This window comes from Hyla sarda, chromosome 5 (assembly GCF_029499605.1).
Source record: "Hyla sarda isolate aHylSar1 chromosome 5, aHylSar1.hap1, whole genome shotgun sequence".
NCBI lineage: Eukaryota > Metazoa > Chordata > Amphibia > Anura > Hylidae > Hyla > Hyla sarda.
In genome coordinates, this window is record NC_079193.1 from 339481711 (window position 1) to 339507084 (window position 25374).

General features: G+C 45.2%; 1 protein-coding gene across 3 annotated transcripts in view; it reads left to right on the top strand.

Annotated features, from left to right (window-relative positions):
- The window catches only part of RIMS2 (regulating synaptic membrane exocytosis 2), a 680796-nt gene that overhangs the window by 48772 nt on the left and 606650 nt on the right, over nt 1-25374 (top strand). For all 3 annotated transcript variants that reach the window (XM_056522548.1, XM_056522549.1, XM_056522550.1), the window contains exon 3: nt 12342-12353. In XM_056522548.1, coding sequence (XP_056378523.1) covers nt 12342-12353 — 12 coding nt within the window. The remainder of the gene's footprint in view (nt 1-12341; nt 12354-25374) is intronic.

Genomic DNA, 25374 nt, shown 5'->3' on the forward strand with positions numbered 1-25374 from the left:
AATAGAAGTCATTTACAAATCTGTTTAACTTTCTGGAGCCAGTTGATATATATATATATATATATATATATATATATATATATATATATATATATATATTTTCCCTGGATAACCCCTTTAATATATTGTTCCTTATGTAACTATAAGACACTTTGCTATTTACTTGCTGTTAAAATTCTCAACCTTTATGTTTTTAATGTGATTAAAAAAAAAAACGGCCACTAGGTGGCTCTGTTCCATTCCCTGCCACAAGTCAAACAGTTAGTTTGGTCTCCTCCCGGCCTGGCAGGAGACCAAACTCAGGACGTGCTTGCAGGGCATGGCGAGGCACAGCTCTCACAGGCTTCAGTGATGTCGTGCCTGCTGGGGACCGCCCACTTTCTCCTGCCGGGAGCTCACATAATGTGAGCAAGGGGAAAGGTATGATACTCCGCTTTCTAAAGCTTGGAATTTTTTTTAAAGGGCTTTTACTAGGAGTTGTTAGGGAATATAATCTGATTCAGTTTAAAAAATATGGTTTGATCTCAGGTACTCTTTAACTTTTTATATAGAATAATTCTATTGGTAGTGTAAATAGTAAAATTGTGTTCATAGGCGAACAGATGCATTAAAATTATTTTATAGGGAACAAATAACATGTATATTTGTAGATCATGGGGTCCTTGAATGGAATGGAGTTATTATACCATTAATTCTGAAAATCATTGAATGAATGCAAATGTTTCTTTTTAAAGTAAATCTAAAAGTTATGCACTTTATATCTCACTTATTTTCTTTATTTTTTTCCCCATTCATATCCATAGTCATATTATTAATTCTATTTGTCGTTATGTAACCAGAGTGTTAGGGTTCCTCCATATTGTAATGCATTCACTACATAGTGCCATTCCCTAAATAATACACTGTACAGTGCAGTGTTTCCCAACTAGAGTGCATCCAGCTGTTGCAAAACTATAACTCTCAGCATGCCCAGACAGCCTTCGGCTGTCTGGGCATGCTGGGAGTTGTAGTTTTGCAACAGCTGAAGGCACCCTGGTTGGTAAACACTGGTATACAATGCCTAAACTTGTCAACCTGTGCTCAAATAATACAGGCATATAGGGGGAGATTTATCAAAACCTGTGCAGAGGAAAAGTTGCCCAGTTGCCCATAGCAACTAGAGATGAGCGAACTTACAGTAAATTCGATTCGTCACGAACTTCTCGGCTCGGCAGTTGATGACTTATCCTGCATAAATTAGTTCAGCTTTCAGGTGCTCCCGCGGGCTGGAAAAGGTGGATACAGTCCTAGGAGACTCTTTCCTAGGAATGTATCCACCTTTTCCAGCCCACCGGAGCATCTGAAAGCTGAACTAATTTATGCAGGAAAAGTCAGCAACCGCCGAGCCGAGAAGTTCGTGACGAATTGAATTTACTGTAAGTTCGCTCATCTCTAATAGCAACCAATCCGATTGCTTCTTTCCTTTGGGCAGAGGCCTTGTTAAAAATGAAAGAGGCGATCTGATTGGTTGCTATGGGCAACTGGGCAACTTTTCCTTTGCACAGGTTTTGATAAATCTCCCACATAGTAACCAAATAACAGTGTCATTTAACATAATATTAGAAAGGGAATGTGTCAGCTATTTTCGGCTTTTAAAACTGCCGACAGCCCTATATATAGGTCAGGGAGTGGAACTAGACCATCTGTTTTAGGCATGCAACTTGCACGATCTAGTAAAATGATGCTTAAAGCGTACCCGTCAGATCACTCAAAAAAACAAAACTGTTATATGTTGCTCAGTATCTCATCCTGATCATGTACATGTACTTTGTATGTGTCTGTGACCTACATTTCTCTTCGAATTAGCTTTATTTCTGAAATACCTTAATTTTATCTACCAGAAACAGGGGGCGGATACTCACTGTGATAACCACTCCCCCTCCTCCCCCTCCCTCTCCTCAGTCCAGTGCTTCCCAACCAGGGTGCCTCCAGCTGTTGCAAAACTACAGCTCCCAGCATGCACACACATCATTTGGCTGTGCAGGCATGCTGGGAGTTTTAGTTTTGAAATAGCTGGAGGATATGATTGTAGTCCTCCTTTATTACACACACACACTGGCTTCATATATTCTTACACATACACATTAGATAGACACACTGATATACACACATACATATATATCCCCCCTCCATATATATCCCCCCTCCAAAACGTCCCGGAGTCCAGGACGAAGCAGTGTTCACAGAAGCACTGAATGCATTCCAGTAGGCAGAGGGGGCAGTTCTTTGACTGGATTTATCAGTATGAAATACTGAAAATTTTCTAATGAAAGCTATTGCAAAACCTATTGTTTTTGCATGCTTTGCAACATATCAAAAGTTTTTATATCTGACAGTGCCCATTTAATGTCCTGGCTGCTGCCTCTTTAATTGTCCAAGAGGTGGGCCCTTCACTCTATTGAGAGCTTCCTTGGCCCCATCTCTCAGCTGTGAGTGACAGCTAAAAGGAGGGGCCAAGGAAGCTCTTAATACAGAATGGCCCTGAGACAGAAACTGGAGGGATTTTCCCAAGTAACCAATCACGGCTCAGCTTTCATTTTACCAGAGCACTTTAAAGCGTACCCGTCAGATCCAACAAAATATATATTTTTTTAATCAGAATGAAGAAAGTGTTGTCCAGTGATTGACTCACCAAAACAATGCTTTATTCGGGTGCCATGGAGAACAAACAGGTAAGATTAAAAAAGTGACGCGTTTCGGCTCAAGTCACTGAGCCTTAGTCATAGTATGACTAAGTTTTGTATGACTAAGGCTCAGTGACTTGAGCCGAAACGCGTCACTTGTTTTATCGTATTTGTTTGTTCTCCAAGGCACCCGAATAAAGCATTGTTTCCGTGAGTCAAGCGCTGGACAACACTTTCTTCATTCTGATATTCCTGGGGCGGAGTCCATGCCTTGTCCGTGCGCAGGTTACGAGGGTGAGCTGTTGTGAACTTTTGCTCGTATATTTTTTTAATATATCACTCAGTGCCTAATCCTGACCATGTATATCTAATTTTTATGTGTCTAGCACCTTTATTTTTTTTATTACACTTTTAATTTAGCTCACTAGTCTGAATTCCTCTCAAAGGGAGGGGGCGTGGCCTCACTGTGCAGGTCTCCGCCCCCTCCCTCAGTATGCTGTCTGTTCACATCTCCCGATGTTCCTCCAGCTATTAGCCCTGCGCTCACAGCTGTCAATCAAGGAAGTGTGTCCATGACATAGGTGATGACACATGGACACAGCAGGACTAGTATGTGTCCAAGCAGGCGGGGGGGGGGGGGGCAGTTGTTTGACTGGCTTTTTCAGTATCAAATACTGAAAATTTTCTAATGAAAGCAATTGCAAAACCTATTGGTTATACTGTACATGCTTTACAACATATCAAACGTTTTTTTTGTATCTGACAGTGCCCATTTAAGATACAAAGCATGAACTGTGATTGGTTGCTTGGGAAAATCACTCAAGTTTCTGTCTCAGACAGATTGATAAATCAGGGCCAATGTCTATCATTGAGATACAGCTCTAGGTACCTGATGCAATAAGCCCACTCAATCACTGAACTTAGAGAATTCTATGAAAGAATGTTGTGGGCATGCTCTATGACATGTACAGCAGAATGGGGGAGCTGTTACTATCACTTATTGTTAATGGTGGATCCTTTTTTATCAGCCTCAAGCGAGATGTTACATTTAAAGGGGTACTCCAGGGCTTAGACATCTTATCCCCTATCCAAAGGATAGGGGATAAGATGCCTGACCGCGGGGGTCCCGCCACTGGGGACCCCCGTGATCTTGCACGCAGCACCCCGTTAAAATCAGTCCCTGGAGCGTGTTCGCTCCAGGTCTGATTACTGTCGATCACGGGGCTGGAGCATTGTGATGTCACGGTCCTGCCCCGTGTGACGTCATGCTCCACCCCCTCAATGCAAGCCTATGGGAGGGGGCTGTGACAGCTGTCACGCCCCCTCCCATAGGCTTGCATTGAGAGGGTGGAGCTTGACGTCAGATGGGGGCGGGGCTGTGATGTCACAATGCCCGGCCCCCGTGATCGCCAGTAATCAGAACCGGAGCGAACATGCTCCGAGGACTGATTATAATGGGGTGCTGCGTACAAGATCACGGGGGTCCCCAGCGGCGGGACCCCCGCAATCAGGCATCTTATCCCTTATCCTTTGGATAGGGGATAAGATGTCTTAGCGCCGGAGTACCCCTTTAACTCCTTTTTGAGACCTTCTTGAGTGTATTTACTTTCCCCTTTATGGGTCCATGACATTGTTTAACATCCAGTGTTTCTCCTTTGGCTGTCCGGGCATGCTGGGAGTTGTAGTTTTGCAACAGCTGGAGGCACCCTGCTTGGAAAACTCTTGTCTTTGATTATGTGGGAATGTGGGAATCTGAAGGAAGTTACAGCCATCAGCTGACTACCACTACAGTCTTTTTTCCAACTTTTTATGCAGAGTGGATAGGAAAGAATCATGGAGAAAAAAATTGGCCAATGTTTTTACTTGATCACATCCAATATAGTCTGTTCCATTTTACCTAATGTGGATTTATGAATGAACAGAGGGTCACAAAAGAAAACACACACGCTAAATATAGCTGTGGGAATAATAGCTAAATGGGGATTTACTGTACATAATACGTAGTTTGGGATTTAATTCAATTAGCAGCTGTATTAAATATCTCCCAAATCACAAGTTTCAACAAATGAACGGCTCCATATGACGTACGCAGCTCGGTTCTTGGCACTTCAGTCGCAGTTTTGTCTGACATCTGCTATGTAAATGTTATCCAAAGCAAATCTCAGCTACGTGTTATGTGCCGTGTCACCCTCTTAAATATTATTGGTCGTAGGATATTTGTGCATCGTAACAAGACTGGGAGATGTGGTAAGGGGTGTGATGCAGGGGAGATGGAATTACCCCAGGGGCAGATTGCATTAACCCCTTGTATTCATGACGTCAGGGCATGGTTTATCCTCAATACCACCCGAAGGTATACCGCTGGATCCTGGGCTAGGCACGGGGGCAATAATGACTCCAACACTAAGTTACAGACAACAGTACCTTTACTGAGTGACAGATGGAACAGTCTATACAGTGTACCCGGGACCACAGAGGTGACCAGTGACTTCAGAGACCTTAAGGGCTTGCTGGGACTTGCAGTAGATTTTGGACAATTTAGTGCAGGCCACGTTGACTTGACAATAGATGACAGTGACTGACTTGACTTGACTGGAGACAGACTAAGCCAGTGATGGCGAACCTATGGCACGCGTGCTACAGGTGGCACGCCGAGCCCCCTCTGTGGGCACGCGGCCATAGTTCGCCAGGCAGGGCAAACTGGGACATCCCTGTGTCCCAAAAGATCTTTTCGGGACACAAGGATGTCCCGGTTACCTTTCTTCGGGCCTGCGTTAACTTTAAAAATGCAGGGGTCGCCAGGAGGTAGCGTACGCAGGGACGTCAGTGACGTCCCGTGCGTGTGCCCATAGGTATGGAGGAGCGGAGCATCGAGAAGGAGGACACGCGCTGGCCGGCATGGTAAGTTACCAGCTACACTTCAGCTTCGGTGCTCTGACCACCGCGCTCTTTCCAGTCTTGGGACCTACTGCTATGGCCTATAGGCCATAGTAGTAGGTTGTGGCCCCTGACCGGAGGAGCGGTGGACGGAGCACTGTGAGGCAGTACACAGACATACAGCAGAGGGGGAACTATACTGCACCTAATGGGGGGGGGGGGGGGGACATACTGCCAACCTAATGTGGGGGAACATACTGCCAACCTAATGTTGGGGAACATACTGCCAACCTAATGTGGGGGAACATACTGCCAACCAAATGTGGGGGAACATGCTGCCAACCTAATATGGGGGAACTGCAACCTAATGTGGGGGAACTGCAACCTAATGTGGGGGAACTATACTGCTAACCTAATGTGGGGGAACATACTGCCAACCTAATGTGGGGGAACATGCTGCCAACCTAATGTGGGGAACTACAACCTAATGTGGGGGAACTGCAACCTAATGTGGGAGAACTATACTGCCAACCTAATGTGGGGGAACATGCTGCCAACCTAATGTGGGGAACTACAACCTAATGTGGGGGAACTGCAACCTAATGTGGGAGAACTATACTGCCAACCTAATGTGGGGGAACATACTGCCAACCTAATGTGGGGGAACATATTGCCAACCTAATGTGGGGGAACATACTGCCAACCTAATGTGGGGAAACTGCAACCTAATGTGGGGGAACATACTGCCAACCTAATGTGGGGGAACATACTGCCAACCTAATGTGGGGGAACATACTGCCAACCTAATGTGGGGGAACATACTGCCAACCTAATGTGGGGAACTGCAACCTAATGTGGAGGAACATACTGCCAACCTAAGTTGTTTTTTCTAAACTTAAACCTCAGCATTCTGATTTAATTGCTGTGCTGGCACTTTGATGGGAAAAAAGTTGGCGTGCATTACGGTTTGGGCACTCGGGCTCAAAAAGGTTCGCCATCACTGGACTAAGCTGTGACTGTAGTTACTTGTAACTTGTGGCTGCAGACTTGACTTGAGGCTCCTATGACTCCAGACTCTTAGGTTCAACTGCAACTCAGCAAATACTCAGGAACTAAGAGAGAAAAGAGACTCCTCCCAGGGCTTTATAGGGGAGACTCTGGTGGGGTCCCATTTGTCACCGTTAAGTCACCTGGTCACTGATACCTCCTGGGTAACAATCACATGACAACTGGTGATCACATGTTTATCTTTCTTAACCCCTTAAGGACCAAGCCCATTTTAACCTTAAAGGGGTACTCCGGTGGAAAACTTTTTTTTAAATGAACTGGTGCCAGAAATCTTAATCCTTTCAGTACTTTTTAGCAGCTGTTTGCTACAGAGGAAAATTTTAATTTTTTTAAATTATTTTTTGTTTTGTCCACAGTGCACTCTGCTGACATCTAATGCCGGTATCAGGAACTGTTCAGAGCAGGAGAAAATCCCCATAGCAAACCTATGCTACTCTGGACAGTTCCTGACACGGACAGAGGTGTCAGCAGAGAGCACTGTGGACAAGACAAAAAAGAAATTCAAAAAGTAAAGAATTTCCTCTGTAGCATACAGCTGCTAAAAAGTACTAAAAGGATTAAGATTTTTTAATAGAAGTAATTTACAAATCTGTTTAACTTTCTACCACCAGTTCATTTAAAAAAAAAGTTTTCCACTGGAGTACCCCTTTAAGGACCAGGCCAATTTTATTTTAGCGTTTTTGTTTTTTCCTCCTCGTCTTCTAAAATCCATAACTCTTTTATATTTCCATGTACAGACCCATATAAGGGCTTGTTTTTTGCGTGACCAATTGTACTTTGTAATAAAACCTCTAATTTTACCAAAAAATTTACGGCGAGCCCGTTTTTTGGGGGGGGGAGAAAATTTAAATGAAAACCACAATTATAAACATTTTGGAGGGTTTTGTTTTCACACTGTACATTTTACGGTAGAAATTACATGTGTTCTTTATTCTGTGGGTCAATATGATTAAAATGCTACCCATGGCTAGATACTTTTATATTTTTGTACCGCTAAAAAAAAATCTAAAACTTTTGTACAAAATCAGTAATATAAAATCGCCCTATTTTGACGGCCTACAACTTCTTCATTTTTCCGTATATAGGGTGGTATGAGGGCTAATTTTTTGCGCCGTCATCTTTTCTTTTTATTGATAACACATTTGCATATATAAAACTTTTAAATAAGTTTTTATAATTTTTTTGGTGAATAAAATGCGACTAAAAAGCTGCATTTTTTACATTTTTTACATTTACGCCGTTCAACGTACGGGATCATTAACATTATATTTTGATAGTTTGGACATTTACACACGTGGCGATACCAAATATGTTTATTTAAAAAATTACGCTTTTTTAGGGGTCAAATGGGAAAAACTTACCATTTTTATTGGGGGAGGGGATTTTTCACTTTTTTTTTAAACTTTTTTTTTTACATTTTTCAACTTTTTTTTTTACACTTTTTATGTCCCCATAGGGGACTATTTATAGCAATCATTTGATTGCTAATACTGTTCAGTGCTATGCATAGGACATAGCACTGATCAGTATTATCGGTGATCTTCTGCTCTGGTCTGCTCGATATCAGACCAGAGCAGGAGACGCCAGGAGACGGACAGAGGCAGGTGAGGGGACCTCCATCTGCCATTACAGATAATCGGATGCCCGCGGCAGTGCTGCGGGCGATCCAATCATCTATTTTAACATGCTCACTACTGCAGATGCTCTGATCTATACTGATCACGGCATCTGAGGGGTTAATGGTGGACATCCGCGCAATCGCGAATGTCGGTTCTGATGCTTGCGGTCATATACAGGAACTAAATGTATGTCCTGGTGCGCTAAGTACCGCCGCACCAGGACGTACATTTATGTCAGTGGTCGTTAAGGGGTTAAAGATACAACATTCTTATATACATAACATAGGGCATAATATACAATTAAAGTAGAACAGATGCAGGGGGGCCCAGGGGACACTGCAGGGAGGCTGCCTGACAGGGCAGCAAGGGTACGGGGCAACAATTCCCGTACTGGGCCACCACAGAGACATCTACGAATACCTTCCTGGTACACGCTGCTAAAAATATTTTCAAGGATTTAATGGGGTATTCAGGGATTTTTGGTTCTTTTGAATGTAGGATAGGGGCAGCAAAGTTAGTCTAGTTACTAATATACTTTCCTTACCTATGTTTGGTGGCTGGTATCAAATTTCTTTGTCTTTCCCTGGAAGTTCATTTTCTGAAGCCTACAAAATGAGTATTGTCTCGGACCTTTCCCAGCTTGCTGTGTGGCCCAAGACAATACATCACAAGTCAAGTGCTGAAAGGGGGCATCACAGCTTTGTCTGTTGTGTGTGAAGCCAGCCCCCATGTTGTTACTGGCACACATGTGCGTGCATTCATCATCACAGAGATCCACAGCTTGTGTGTCAGGTGATGTCGGGCAAGTCATGTGATCAAAGGAAGTGTGGCTGTGATGCATCGGTGGAACGACCAATGCATGGGAGGGAAATACGTCACCTCCTACCTTGAAACAAAGGATCCTGGGGATTGTAGTCTGAGGGAGGCCACAGAAACAGGAAGTAGACAGTTTCCAAAAAAATAAGCCAGCAGCGTGATGGGGACACAGGACATGGCCATTTACCACCAACACAAGCACAGATCCTTGTTAAGCATGTCAATTACTGTATGACACTTAAGTACTAAAGTTACCGTATGTTGAATTACCCCTTTAATGCCAGTATTCCTGATAAGGATAGGCACTTAACAACATTCCAAAACTGTAGGGAACAGAACTCGCTTCTGGCAGGTCAGAAACATGATTCTTAACTCAAGATGCATAATCAATTTTTATCATTCTTTTTTTTTCTTTCTTGCTGAGTATAAGTCAGTTTAGGCGGGATCTGCTGACCATCTAAGGTAGTGTTTCCTAACCAGGGTGCCTCCAGGTGTTGCAGAACTACAACTCCCAGCATGTTCAGACTGCCTTTGTCTGGGAATTGTAGTTTTGCAAAAGCTGGAGGCATCCTGGTTTTGAAACACTGATCTAAACTGTCTCAGATCTGGCACAGAGTCGTCGTATTTTCATGTCACCCTGGGTAGCCTTATGGGAACACCTTATTTCGTATGTATAATCCCCTAGATGAAGTCCTTTAAAGGGGTACTCCGCCCCTAGGCATCTCATCCCCTATCCAAAGGATAGAGGATAAGATGTCTCATCACGTGGGTCCCGCCGCTGGGAACCCCCGCGATCTCTCCTGCATCACCCCATGTTATCTTGTGCACGGAGCTAAGTTCACTCAGTGCCTGATGACGGGCGATACAGGGGCCAGAGGATCGTGATGTCACTGCCCCGCCCCCTCATATAAGATGCCTAGGGATGGAGTACCCCTTTAAGGGTGAATATACCTTTTAATAAGACAATTTGGGACCATGAAATTGGAGTAGTGGAAGAGTGGACCAATGCTACCTTCTAAAGGCCTATTCCATTGATCATTTTCATACCAAAAGTCCTGAAGGACTGTTAATAGTTGGGTTCCTGGTATAAAAAAATTAGCTTTTTCCATCATATTTTATTTTCATGTGTCCCCCTTGCTGCTGCTACTAATCTATGTTCCTGTAATGGGCTTTGGACAGAATCAGCCTCCTTCCACTTCTGGCAGCTGTAAATTTAATGTCCTTTAAAATGTACCAGTCATATTATAGAATAGAATAATGCTTATATGTTACTCATTAGGTCATGTAGATTATTTACATGTCTTTTTTATGTGTCTAGCTTCTGTATTTGGCTCACAAATCCCTCCGTTCTGCTTTTCACTCATTCAGACGTCCTCTGCTGAGGAAGGTGTGTGTCCGAGGCAAGCACTGAACCTGCCCTCACTCTCTTCATCCAATCACTGCAGGTTGCTCTGTAAACCCCTCCTCTCTGTTTTCATGCTGCAGTCTGATAGGACAGGAGTGAGCACAGAGGAGTGCTAGTCCCAACCTCACTTCTTGGACTTTGTCCCGGCCTGTGCTTCAGCTGGGACAAAGTTGATGCTGCAGCTAGACAGGATTATGTTCTGGATAGTATGGGGACTCCTTGTGGTCTTTTTTTATAAGCCATGATTTCTATAAAAAGAAGATTTGAAAAAAATATTAAGTTTATTAGAAAGGTCAAGGTTTTGCTAAGATGTACAACATACAAAAAGTTTTTATTTCTGAAGGTTTCTATATAAGATGAATAAACTCGGCACTCATATGCATTTGAATTATGTGAATTATGCCTTACGCCGGGAAGATTAGAAACCTGTGTTGCGGTCTATGACTGCGATATGAGTCTAGACCGCAACACAGATTTCTATTCTTCCCGGCGTAAGGCAGTTTCCTCCCTGCACTTGCCTCCGCAGCAATCCCGGATATCTGATGAAGACCCTTGTATGGGTCGAAACGTCAAATACTATCTGGATTGCTTTATGTGCGGAATAAAATTCACATTATTCAAATGCATATGAGTGCCGAGTTTATTCATCTTGTACATTGAGGAGTGGGATCCTTCTGGAGCACCTTCTATATACCAGAGAGTGCCATATTATTTTCTTACTTGGTTTCCATATAAGAGCAGCAGTCTCCTCTATATTACCATGCTACTACCAAGGCAAAAAGCTATTTCTTTGCAACCCCTGGACCCAGTTTTTACAAGGATGCCAACCAGTTCTCTCCCTGAATAATAGTTTGGTTGGCCCCAAGGTAGATGCTGAGAGCATTTTAGTTTTGGCTTCAGCAAAGGCGGGCTATCAATCCCAGAGCCTTGCAGGTGCCTTCTGGCCCAGAGGGGAAGGTTTGTGGTGGCCCATTTCCTTTTAAGAGAAGGGCTTGCAATAGACTGCATCCTTGTGCACTTTTTTGTGTAACATGTTTACACTTTTATTTCACTTGGATGGTTGACGCAATGCCTCTGCTTCTCACAGTTCTAGAGACTGGGTGGGGGGAGTGACTGAGCATATATGTCCTACAGCACACAGCTCAACAGTTGGAATTGTAGGTTACCATACTCTCTGAACACCAGTTGGTGCTATCCTATGTAAACAAACATCTAGGAAGGTGTATCTAAACCAGTTGGTAGAAAACTAGACTAGACCCTTGAGCAGACGTACAGATGAAACGTATCAGTGGTGATCTACTCTGTTTCCATGGCACAATACACTATCGGTGTAGATCACAATGGAAACTGCGTACAAGAGTAGGATCTCCATTTATGGCTGGTCTTTCTGCTCCAGTAAGTACAATAGTGTAGTGAGCGGTGATGCACATAGTACAGTATATGCACCGCCGCTCATGTACACTTGTCCAGATGGCACTTGATGCCAGGTAAGCGCACTCTAGTACAATGATGCCATGCTGCTGCACTCATGATGGCAGGCCTACATTTGTTAAAAGCAGCCAAATCCCAATTCATTTTAGCAAGTGGTTGTAGTCCCAATGTTTAGGATGAGACAACCTTTTTTTTATATCATTTTTGGGGTATAATTTTGCCCGGTTGTTTTATCCCTGACCTTGTTACCTTGTGTCGCAAATATTTTTTTATCTAATGTACTGTATCAATGTAACTGTGCTGTGTGCCTTTGTGTTACATATATAATCTTTTGTTGCTAATCTAACCCTGTCTTACCTGTACAAATGTGTAACCTTCCTACTGGATATAACATTGTTTTCTTCCCTCTTCTGTCTTTTCCTTCCTCTGCACTCTCACTGGGTTTCCTGGATATTTCTGCAGGAGGATAAAGTGGTTAGAACAATTTCCTATTTCTTATTGTTGTCATCTTACTTTTTCATTTCTTAGCACCACTAATAATATGGTTTAATATACCATTATATTGGCTTCATTTCATGTTGTTGCACGTTTGACGTTGTTTCATGATGTTTTCCATTATTTCTTTGCATGTATCATTTTTGTTAAATGTTTTGCTGGGAGAATTACAGATTATGTCCTAATGTATGGCAATTTTTTATATAGTGATGTCATACTAAAAGAAAGAAGACCCCCCCCCCCCCAACATGTGCAGTGTTTCCATAGCACAATTTGCAAAAAAAAATAAAATTAATAATGAGAGTTTGTCGCATGTTTGGGCTGGATAGGCTTCCATCAAAGAAATGTACTGCTTGTACCTAATATTGTAGGATTTTTTTTAAAGGGGTACTCCGGTGCTTAGACATCTTATCCCCTATCCAAAGGATAGGGGATAAGATGCCTGATCGCGGGAGTCGCGCCGCTGGGGACCCCCATGATCTTGCATGCGGCACCCCGTTTGTAATCAGTCCCCGGAGCGTGTTCGCTCCGGGTCTGATTACCGGCGACCACAGGGCCGACGGCGTGTGACGTCACGCCTCCGCCCCCGTGTGACATCACGCTCCGCCCCTCAATGCAAGCCTACGGGAGGGGGCGTGACAGCAGCGGGACCCCCACAGTCAGACATCATATCCCCTATCCTTTGGATAGGGGATAAGATGTCTAGGGGCGGAGTACCCGTTTAACCAGAGCACGTGCCACATTAGGCAAACTTGGACAGCTGCCAATGCACAAAAATCTCTAAAGGTGGGTAATACAGGAGGTCCACATACAGAACCTTCCCCTGAGTAAAGGCAGTATTCACATGATTTTTAAACTAACATGGGATGAAGTAGAAGCAAGACCACAGACCAATAGCCCTGAATACTTAAAGGGATACTCTGGTGGAAAACATTATTATTATTATTTAATGAACTGGTGCCAGAAAGTTAAACAGATTTGTAGATTACTTCTATTAAAAAATCTTTACCCTTCCAGTACTTTTTAGCAGCTGTATGCTACTATTCTTTTCTTTTTGAATTTCTTTTTTTCTTGTCTACAGTGCTCTCTGCTGACACCTGATGCCCGTATCAGGAACTGTCCAGAGGAGGAGAACATCCCCATTGCAAACCTATGCTGCTCTGGACAGTTCCTGACACGGACAGAGGTGTCAGCAGAGAGCACTGTGGACAAGACAAAAAAAAGAAATTAAAAAAGAAAAGAATTTCCTCTGTAGCATACAGCTGCTAAAAAGTACTGGAAGGGTAAAGATTTTTTAATAGAAGTCTTTTTTAATAGAAGTCATTTACAAATCTGTTTAACTTTCTGGCACCAGTTGATTTAAAAAAAAAATAATAATAAGTCCACCGAAGTACTCCTTTAAGATGTTAACCTCTGGTTCACAGACCAGAATGGTTCAGATAACTGTAAGGGTTTTTTTTCCACTAGATAAAACTTATGAGGACTATCACCATTATCTGTCAAATCAAGAAAGAGTGTGCAGTGTTCCAAGATCTTCCATTGAAAAACTTTTATTATAGATCCAAGTAAAAGCACAGTTGTACAAAAGAAATCACATGAAAACCTGAAGGGCTCGACGAGTTTCGGGGAGCCATTACTGTTACTCATGAGCATTATCTGGGTTTTATTTTATAGAACTTTAGTGTTTTTCATGATATTATAACTGAATATATATAGATCAAGAAGCAGTGGAATTCCATCTTTAATGCAAGATCAGTTTAATAGCTCTAGTTCTGAACTTGCTCAGAAGATGTAGCCAGAAAAAGCATCAATAGAACGACATCATTCACTTATAGGACACTCCCGTTCCTGTGTTAGGGTCCAGGTAGTTAGTTGGCCCCAAGACTTGGATAACCCAAAGTGGTCTGGAGTATGGTTCTCTGGACAGCATCTACTTGTGGTGGAACCAGAAAAGTCTGCATAGGAATATACCGGAATGGTTAGAACAATGAGCTGGGGATTCCTGAGCGCATTAACTTAGGCCAGTGGTCAATAAAGAAGGTCAAGCAGTGATGGTTTGTATTAATGTGGGACAAATGTGAGTGATGTCCAACTATCCAACCGTCCTGGATCAGAATGCAATACGATAGAGAATCCATAATGTAGTAAAAGAAGTTGAGTCAAGAGGTCAAGTTCAGATAGATAGATCTGTCCGGCTGTGGTAATTCCTCCACTTTTTGATTAAGTGAATAATATATTAACTTGTCTCTTATCATGAACGTATCCTGGGCTGTGCTCTTATATGACGTCTCTATGATTAATGTTCTGTTCACTAATAATTATTACTTTTAGGATCCTTACATTTCACTTGTATCTGCTTGTAATTGATTTTGGAGATAAGCGTGAAGAGCTGATAAATGATAGTATTGCAGATGTTCTCACCTGGGGACATAATAAAATAACTATGTCACATAGGAACTTCTTATTTCATTACTTTGTATAGTAGGTAAAAGTATAATCAGTCTCATAGGGAATATTGAAAAGTTTGTTGGAGCATGTATGAAAAAGTACCTACGGGATAGGGGCTCATGCACACACATTAAATCTGAGCCGTAATACATCATCCAGTCTAAGGGGCCGTACTGTACCTCTGGGTGCCTCCAAATTAATAATGAAAAAAATAAACAATATCTGACATGAATACATTGACAGACCTATACCTATGGTTTTCAGTTTCAGGATCTCAGTTTGTGAGACCACTGGGATCCCCTGCAGTTTGGAGAATAGGACTCTCAAAGCTTCAGTCTTTGGCTCTCCCATAGACAATGAATGGGGCAGTGGTCAACTATGCGTACTGCCGTTCCATTCTGACAGGATTTTTGGGAGTCCTATTATTAAGACTGCTGGGATTCTGATCTCTAGAACCCCTTAACTTTCAAGAACTGGACTCTAGAAGTGTGCTTGGTGCAGAAAAAAAAAACTTAAACACCTTTCTGATGTGATTGATTTCATTCCCCCCCCCCCCCCCCCTTATTTTAATGTTTTTGCTATCTCATCTACAGAGCCATATGAGGGCTTTTTTTTACTGCAGGAAAATTTTAACTTTTTTTTTTATACCCTTAATTTTTCCATAGGATTTGCTGAGCAAGTAACAAAATTTTTTTGTAAAACTGAAAAAAAATTACACAATTTTGAGGGACAAATTTCTTCCTGAGTTCACTGTACAGTAAAACTGGGATGTTAACTGTATTCTATGGGTCAAATTGGTTACAATACCACATTTTTATTTAAGAAAATCTGAACATCGTCATATTTTGACCATCACATCTTTTTTATGTATTTGTATTTATTTTTCGCTATACAGGACTCATTTTTCATACAGTGATCTGTACTTTGCATTCACTTCCAGGCAGTGGACGAGAGAGGTGGTGTCTGGTAACTATGAAAGAAAGTATACTTAGCGATTGTCTGAGCAAGTGATTGTGTGTCTGTATACAAGAGTGTGAAGTATACAAGTGAGTGTAAGTATAAAAGTGAGAGGGACTTAAAATTAAGGGACTTTAAATTCAGGGAGTTTAATTGAAATATTAGATTTTTTTTATTTATGGCCTCCATGTTGGAGAAGGCAGTCCAGTGTGCATCTTGCACAATGTATGCAATCCTTGAACAGCAGTTTAAGGGTGCATATTGTTGTGCAGGGTGTGTGCGAGTTGTTCATTTGGAAGCCCATATCCTGGATCTAGAGGAGCAACTGGCAACACTAAGACGCATTGACAACTTGGAGAGCAAGTACTCTCTGGGGTAGAGGTGGGGGAGGATAGTGGGACAGAGGTGCAGGACAGTCAGGCAGCTAGCTGGGTTTCAGTTAGAAAACGGGGCAGAGGGAAAAGTGTCAGGGAGGCTAGTCCTGATCTGGCACACCCCAACAAGTTTGCCTGGTTGGCAGATGAGGGGGATGCCATTTCAGAGATAGCAGTACTGCAGCAAGACTTTGCCTCTGACCACCAGGGGGATGTCTGCTCCATTAAGGAGGGGGGAAGGAATGCAGGGCAGGCCAGACAGGTACTGGTAGTGGAAGACAGACAGGGCAATCTGTCACAAAGACCGGGATCGCCGAACAGTGTGTTGTCTTCCTGGCGCTTGAGTTCGGCACATTGCGGATAGGGTTGACAGGTTGCTGGGTGGGGCTGGAGAGGACCCAGCAGTCATGGTACATATTGGTACCAATGACAAAGTAAGAGGTAGGGGGAGAGTCCTTAAAAATTATTTCAGTGTCCCCTATCCCTGGCACTTTTTTCCCTTTTTTGCCCTGGTGATGGAGCCCCTGGCGACTGTTCTCCGGTCCTGACCTGATGTTAAAGGAATACAGGTGGGCTCTCATTCCTATAAACTTAATTTATTTGCGGATGACCTATTACTTACCCTAACACAACCCCTTATATCTCTTCCAAAACTGTAAGATGCTGTCAGATTTTGCGGAGTTGTCTGGCCTTCATGTTAATAGCTCTATGTCTGAGGTCTTGTATTGTGGAGTACCCTTTGCCACTCAGAAGCTAATTGATTTGGACTTTGGGTTTCAGAGGCCTTCTTCCGGTCTTTCATATTTAGGGGTGTATATTACTAACACACTTCCCTCAATTTATGCTGCTAATTATCCCCGTTTGTTTATGTCCTTGAGAGAGGACCTTAGGAAATGGAGTCTTCTCTATATCTCCTGGATTGGGATGGTCAACGCTGTTAAGATGGTGATATTACCACGCCTGTTATACTTGTTTCGCACCCTCCCAGTCCCGGTGATTGAGGCTGATTTGAAGAGTTATTCCCGGTTTATTTGGAGGGGCAAACGTCCTTGTATTCCCCGTACAGTTATGTATTTTCGTAAGCGTTTGGGTGGTCTATCAGTCTCAAACCTTATGAAATATTATTATGCAGCCAGAATAAATAGCACAACTTACTATGGTTAATGCTTCTCAGGGGGGCCCTTTATGGATTAATTTGGAATTGAATTTAGTCCGACCATACTCCCTAACAGCACTGATGTTGTCTGTTTCTCCAGTAGCTCATCTTCTCCCTTCTTCTGCTCTTGTGGTCCTTCATGCTCTCTCATGCTTTCACTTTTCTTTACAATCCCTTCCCTCTCTTCTTACTCCTCTGCTCCTCAATTCTGCTTTTACTCTGGGACTACTCCCTTCTGATTTCTCCTGGTGGACAGAGAGACATTTTGTCTGTCTGGTTGATTTTTTGGTTCTGAAACGCTTGATGTCTCTGGAGGATTTTTGGAAAACATTCCGTCCTCCATGCTCTGAGCTTTTTTGTTCTCACCAGGTTTTTTGTTTTCTTCACTCCTTAGCTCCAGGTATACTGCCCACCTCTTCCACTATTTTAGAGAATGTTGCCCGTTATTTTCTCCTCCGTACAGGCTGGTTGTCACATCTCTATGTGGTCCTCAATGCCCCTCCTAGGGATCAAAAATTGCCATTTATGCTCAAATGGGAAGAGGATTTTCACTTTACCATGTCCTTTCAGCGTTGGCAGACTTGTTGTGAGGCTGTGAGTAAAGGGAGATGACAGGTGTCTCTTATGGAGACTTCCCTGAAGATATTGTATAGGGCTTATTATGTCCCCGCTAGGTTACATATTATGTTTCCTTGCTCATCTCCTAATTGTTTCCCGGGGTATCCCACAGTGGGTGATATGTCCCACACTTGGTGGAGTTGCTCGGTGGTCCATACGTTTTGGAAGAGGGTGGTGGATGTTATACTTGATATTACTGGATTTCCCTGTCCCTTCACACCTTCCTTTTGTCTGTTAAGTGATAAGCTGTCCCGTATGCCTTTTCGTCTTTTTCGTCTGTCCAACATTATGTTACTAGCTGCAAGGATCCATATTGTCTCCCGATGGAAACATCCCGACTTATTGTGGGATGTTTTTATTGCACGCATTAATGTTATTGTACTTTTTGAAAAGCTTTCGGCTACCCGTATGGATGGGGGGGGGGGGCGGAGGGATTTCAGAAGATCTGGGAGCCCTGGTCATCTTCCACATATTGTCCTGATCTTAGGTACACTATGTCTTTGTATTGATATTTTAACCAGGGGGACTATCTTTTTCATTATTTTCTACTAATCGAGGCTTGTATGGTTTGTTTATTTTGTTCTTGTATTTTACATCTTTATCTTGCCTGTGTTGCGTCATATTACTATGTTTTACTACTGCAACTCTAAATAAACTTGCTCGGTTTGTTACTAAAAATGATTTCAGGGACTTAGGCCGCAAGCTTAAAGCAAGGACCTCCAAGGTAATATTTTCTTAAATATTACCTGTACCACGAGCCACACCAGAGAGGCAGCGGGAGATCAGGAAGGTAAACAAGTGGCTCAGAATCTGGTGTAGGAAAGAGGGGTTTGGGTTCATGGAGAACTGGGCCGACTTCTCTGTCGGTTACTGGCTCTACCGTAGGGATGGGCTGCACCTCAATGGGGATGGTGCAGCTGTGCTTGGGGAGAAGATGGCTAGAAGGGTGGAGGAGTGTTTAAACTAGGGACTGGGTGGGGAGGGAACCTACAATGTAGAGGGGGAAGATAGTGTAGATAGAGAGGGGGACTTATTAATGTACCTGGGGGTGGAGCAGAGGGAGGGGTTACAATAGTTAATAGGGATAGGCTTCATAGGAAGAAAAAACATAAACCTTTGAATTGCCTGTTGACTAATGCCAGAAGTCTGTCCAATAAAACAGAGGAACTGTAGTGGTTGATGTCTGAGGAGGATTATGGCATCGTGGGTATAACAGAGACTTGGTTGGACGATAGCTGTGACTGGGCGGTTAACATACAGGGTTATAGTCTATTCAGAAAGGATCGGACCAAACGTAAAGGGGAGGAGTTTGTCTTTATGTGAAATAGAGTCTGAAGGCCGCACTGCGGGAGGATATATGGGAGAGAAACGATAATGTGGAGTCATTATGGGTAGAAATATATGGAGATAAAAATAAAAAAAATTCCGATAGGGGTTTGCTATAAGCCACCAAATATAATGGAAGAAGCAGAAGATCAATTACTGAGGCAAATAAACAAGGCAGCAAATCAGAATGATGTGTTCAACTGGTGCCAAAACGTTAAACAGATTTGTAAATTACTTCTATTAAAAAATCCTAATCCTTCCAGTACTTTTTAGGGGCTTTATACTAAAGCAGAAATGCTTCTCTTTTTGGATTTTTCTGATGTCATGACCACAGTGCTCTCTGCTGACGTCTGCTGTCCATTTTTGGAACTGTTCAGAGCAGGAGAAAATCCCCATAGCAAGCATATGCTGCTCTGGACAGTTCCTAAAATGGACAGAGATGTCAGCAGAGAGCACTGTGGTCATGACATTAGAGAAATCGAAAAGAAAAGCATTTCCTCTGTAGTATACAGCCCATAAAATGTATTCGAAGGATTAAGATTTTTTAATAGAAGTCATTTACAAATCTGTTTAACTTTCTTGCACCAGTTGATAAAAAAAAAAAGTTTTCCATGGGAGTAACCCTTTAACTATCCTGATATAAACTGGGAGATTGAGACCTGTGAATCTTATAAAGGAAACTATAGCTAAAGACAATTATCTGTCCCAAATGGTGCAGCGCCCGACCAGAGGGGCGCCCTACTAGACTTAACGCAGGGTTTGTCAGTCTTTGCATTTTCGTTTTTTTCTCCTTACCCTTTAAAAATCATAAACCTTTCAATTTTCCACCTAAAAATCCATATTATGGCTTATTTTTTGCGTCACCAATTCTACTTTGCAGTGACATTAGTCATTTTACCCAAAAATCTACGGCGAAACGGAAAAAAAAATCATTGTGCGACAAAATCTAAGAAAAAACGCCATTTCTCTATCGGCTCCATTGGGGGACACAGACCGTGGGTGTATGCTGCTATCTCTAGGAGGTGTGACACTATGGTAATTTAAAAAAAAGTCGGCTCCTCCCAGCAGGATATACCCGCCTTCAGGCCTTGAGGTAATCAGTTTAAGCTTAGTGTCTGAAGGAGGTGGACATGGGGGAGCAGTGGCATTTTAGGGGGCATGTAATCTGTGTTTTACTTCACTGTGTGTGTGTGGTTACTTTGACTGCGGCGCCTTATATGCGGCTGACAGCCGTGGCGCTTGTACGAGCCGGGCGCTCTGAGTGCCGGCTTACTTTCACTTTCTCCGGCAGTCTCTGCCGGCGTATAGGCCGCCCACTCTATTCCCCCGAGCGCATATGCGGCTGACATGTGCGCTCGGGACAAGGAGCGGGCGCCATTATAGCTTCTTCTCGGCCAGTCTGTAGCTCCGCCCACAGGCTGTCGGAGCTCTTCAGAGGCGCGAAGTAGCCTCCAATCAGCGCCGTGGGCACGATTTTCAGTTAGGAGGGGCCAATTAGTTAGTGCCTCTGCTTCAGGCACGCCCCTCTCTGCTATTGGCTGGCCTGTTTCTGTCACTCTAGCTGCACAGAGCCAGGATCTCCTCACCGCAGCTGCCAGGGACACAGACTAGGGTGAGAAAGTTCCTGTCGTCAGTGAATTATTTTGTCTGTAAGCACTGTAATACCAAGATGCCTGGCTCTACTGAGCCCACTTGCCCTGCCTGCTCCACTGCTCCCCCAGACCCCCTGGTACCCCCTGTTCCCCTTTCGGTTCCGGTGGATTCAGCTGCTCCACCAGCCTGGGTTTCTTCCCTGACCCAGTATATGGCTGACTTGACCCAAGTCTCCCGTTCGGTGGCTGAGGCCTCCCGGAAGGTGGTGTCCGCCTTGAAGGGGTCTACCCTGCGCAGGGCCTCTGAGAGGGCCCGCTCCTCGTCTCCACATGATTCACGCTCTCACAAGCGTACTAGGGGTGCCTCGTCTGACTCTTCCATTGAGTCTTCAGATAGATGTGGCCGTCCCCCTCTTGGGTCCCGCCCCCCCCCCCCTGTCATCTGGGCACAAACGTCGCTCCTCCAGAGGACGTTCTCGGAGTCGCCGCTCTGCCACGCCAGAGCCGCGTACCTGGTCAGGGTCATCCCCCTCCAGGACTGCCTCCACTCGTTCACATTCTCCTGGTGAACTGGCGGACGAGGCTTCCGAGCCGGCATCTGACTCAGAGGACCGCTCGGATTCAGTTGAAATGGTGAACTCATTGGTGACCGCAATAAGAGACACCTTTCACTTAGAGGACCCAGGATCCAGGAGTATCCTTTCATCATGCTAAGCCAGCACCTCAAAGGTTCAGCTCTCACGCTAACTTTGACGCCATTCTGGAATCTGCATGGAACCATCCAGACAAGAGGTTCCCGGGAATCAAGACGATTCAAGAACGTTATCCATTTGACAAGGACCTTGTCACTAAGGTGGTTTCCCCTCCCTCAGTGGATCCATCAATCTCCCGGATCTCTAAGGCGACTACACTGCCACTGGCAGATGCAGCTGCCTTCAAGGATTCCACGGACAAAAAGGTAGAATCCTTAGCGAAGTTTGCCTCTGAAGCAGCTGCCTCTTCTCTTCTTCCCATCTTCGCCTCGACATGGGTGTCCAAGGCTCTGTCGGAGTAGTGCCTAAAGCTCTATCAGAGTATCTTAGCGGGATCCCCCCCAGAGGATCTGTCTGCTCTGGCTCTCTAATGTTCTAAAGCTGGGGACTTCCTGTGCGCGGCTTCCATGCAGTCAGCCCGTTGTTCTGCCTTTGCTGTGGGTCACCTAGCGGCTCTCCGCCGATCTATGCGGCTGAATGCTTGGAATGCGGATGCCGCTTCCAAAAGGTCTCTCACTGAGCTTCCCTTTACGGGTGGCCGTCTTTTTGGCAAGCGCCTTGATGAGATTATCTCTGAGGCGACAGGAGGTAAGAGTTCCTTGTTGCCTCAAAATAAGGCTCGCCCTACTTCCCAAAGGAAGTCCTCTTCCTTTCGGTCCTTTGGCTCCAGCAAAGGGTCCAGGCAGGCGCCTTCGCGGGACAAGAAGGCTCCCTCGTTCCGGACGTGCCCGTCTTGGAAGTCGGACACCAACCGGTCTGGCCGGTTTGCGCCCAAATCAGGCAACCACAAACCCACTTCTGCATGAAGTGAAGCCCCCATCCGTGTTTTTTTTTTCTCGGGTGGGAGGTCGTCTCTTACTTTATCGAGACATCTGGACCTCACACATTCAGGACTCTTGGGTCAGGGACATGGTGTCCAACGGTTACCGAATCGAATTCACCTCCCTTCCGAGGGATCGCTTTTTTCGATCCCGGGCCCCCGGTCTCCTTTTCTGGCAAAGCAGTTTCGAGAGGCTCTCCAGTCTCTGCTTTTCCAAGGGGTTATTGTTCCTGTTCCTCCAGGGGAACGGTTTCGGGGTTTCTATTCCAATATTTTTGTGGTTCCCAAGAAGGACGGTTCTGTGCGACCAATCCTAGACCTCAAGCGTCTCAACCGTCATCTTCTTATCCGCCGCTTCCGAATGGAGTCTCTCCGTTCGGTGGTGGCGTCCCTGGAACAAGGGGAGTTTCTTCCTCGGCGGACATCAAGGATGCCTACCTCCATGTCCCAATATTTCCAGGCCATCATCGGTACCTCTGCTTTGCGTTTCCGGAGGGGCATTTTCAATTCGTAGCTCCCCCTTTGGCCTGGCCACGGCTCCTCGGATCTTTACCAAGATCCTTGCGCCAATGATGGGCCTGTTACGGTCGAGGGGAGTCTCTGTGATACCCTACCTGGACGACCTTCTCATCAAGGCTCCAACCAGAGCCCAAACTCTGGAGAATGTGGACGTCTCTCTCCACACTCTGGATCGCTTCGGGTGGATGGTCAACCGGGGCAAGTCAGTCCTCTCTCCTACCCAGTCTCTAACCTTCTTGGGACTTCGCTTCGACCCGGCCTCTGCCCGAATTTGCCTCCCGCCGGACAAACGTCTGGCGCTTCTGTCGGGGGTCCGCTCCCTTCGGACCCAGGTCTCAGTCTCCATCCGCACTTGTATGGAAGTCCTGGGTCAGATGGTGGCAACTATGGAGGCCGTACCCTTTGCCCAGTTTCATTGCCGCCCTCTTCAACTGGTGATTCTCTCTCGGTGGGACAGGTCTCCTCTGTCCCTCGATCGTCAGATTGTTCTCCCTTGCAGGGTCCGTCATTCTCTGCTCTGGTGGCTCCGCTCCCCCCTGCTTCTCCAGAGTGGTCATTTCTTCCCCTTCACTGGCAGGTAGTTACAACGGATGCCAGCCTGTCGGGCTGGGGCGGCGTGTTCAGAGATTGGACGGTTCAGTGACTCTGGTCTCCCTGAGAGGCCCTTTTTCCGATAAATATATTGGAGTTACGGGCGATTCTTCTTTGTCTTCTTCATTGGGAGTCCCGGCTTCAGCCCCGTCCTGACAAAGCGGACTTCCTCAGTCGGTCCTCACCCGACCCCGTCGAGTGGTCTCTACATCCAGAGGTCTTCGCGCAACACTGTGACCTCTGGGGCTTCCGGACGTGGACATCTTTGCGTTCCGGCACAATCGGAAGATCCTTCCTTTTGTGTCCAAGTCCCGGGACCCTCTGGCTGTGGACGCCCTAGTGATTCCTTGGGCGGGGTTTTCCCTACCCTATATGTTCCCTCCCCTTCCGCTCCTTTCCAGGGTTCTGAGGAAGCTCAAAACAGAGGACATCCCCGTCATTCTGGTAGCTCCAGATTGGCCCCGAAGGTCCTGGTACGCCGACGTAGTCAGGCTCCTGGACGACGCTCCACTGTGCCTTCCGCTCCATCCGGACCTGCTCTCTCAGGGTCCTCCTTGCCACACCAATTTACAGTCGCTGCATTTGACGGCGTGGCGGTTGAGACCGCGGTTTTGAGGGCCCGCGGGTTCTCTTCCCAAGTCATTCACACCATGCTCAGGGCTCGTAAGCCCTCCTCCGCAAGAATTTACCACCGTACTTGGTGGTCTTATTTTCGTTGGTGTGAAGCTCAGGACTTATCCGCTCTAACCTTCTCGGTTCCCCGTTTTCTCTCCTTTTTGCAGTCGGGTTTGCAACTGGGGTTATCTCTCAGTTCCGTTAAAGGTCAGGTTTTGGCCCTTGCTATTCTTTTCCAGCGGCCTCTGGCTTCTAATTCTCATGTCCGGACCTTCCTTCAAGGAGTGGCGCATGCTGTTCCTCCTTAACGGTCACCCTCTTCCCCTTGGGACTTGAATCTGGTTCTGAGTGCCCTCCAGTGTGAATCCTTTGAGCCCCTTAGAGAGGTGTCTCTCTGCCTCGTTTCTTGGAAAGGGGCGTTTCTTGTTGCTATCACCTCCATCCGGAGGGTGTCTGAATTGGCAGCTCTCTCCTGCCGTTCTCTGTTTCTGGTGATCCACCAGGACAAGGTTGTTTTCCGGCCAGATCCTTCCTTTTTGCCTAAGGTGGTTTCGGCCTTTCATCTCAATGAGGACATTGTCCTCCCGTCTTTTTGTCCTGCTCCTTCTCATCCTAAGGAGCGCTTACTACACAAGCTGGATGTAGTTCGGGCTGTTCGTTTCGTCAGTGTGATTCCTTTTTCGTCCTTACGGTAGCTCGTCGTAAGGGACAGTCTGCTTCCAAGGCCACCATTTCTCGCTGGATTCGGTCCGTCATTTCGGAAGCCTATCGCTGTAAGGGGAAGACTCCTCCTTTCAGGGTTGTGGCTCATTCTACCCATTCTGTTGGCGCATCCTGGGCTCTCCAGAATAGAGCCTCGGCCTCGCAGATTTGCAAAGCGGCTACCTGGTCGTCTTTGCACACTTTCTCGAGGTTCTACCGAGTTCATACCTTCGCATCGGCTGATGCTAGTCTGGGCCGTAAAGTGTTGCAGGCGGCAGTGGAACGGCCGTCTGCCTGACTGCTTTTCTGCCCACCCAAGGGACGGCTTTGGTACGTCCCACGGTCTGTGTCCCCCAATGGAGCCGATAGAGAAAAGGAGATTTTTGTTTACTTACCGTAAAATCTTTCTCGAAGGATCCATTGGGGGACACAGCTCCCACCCTTTTTTGGGGGTTTCCTTTGGTCCTCTGTCCGAGGGTGTGTTCAGTTATGTTTATCTCTTCTGGTTCTCGGACAGTTTGGGTTTTCTT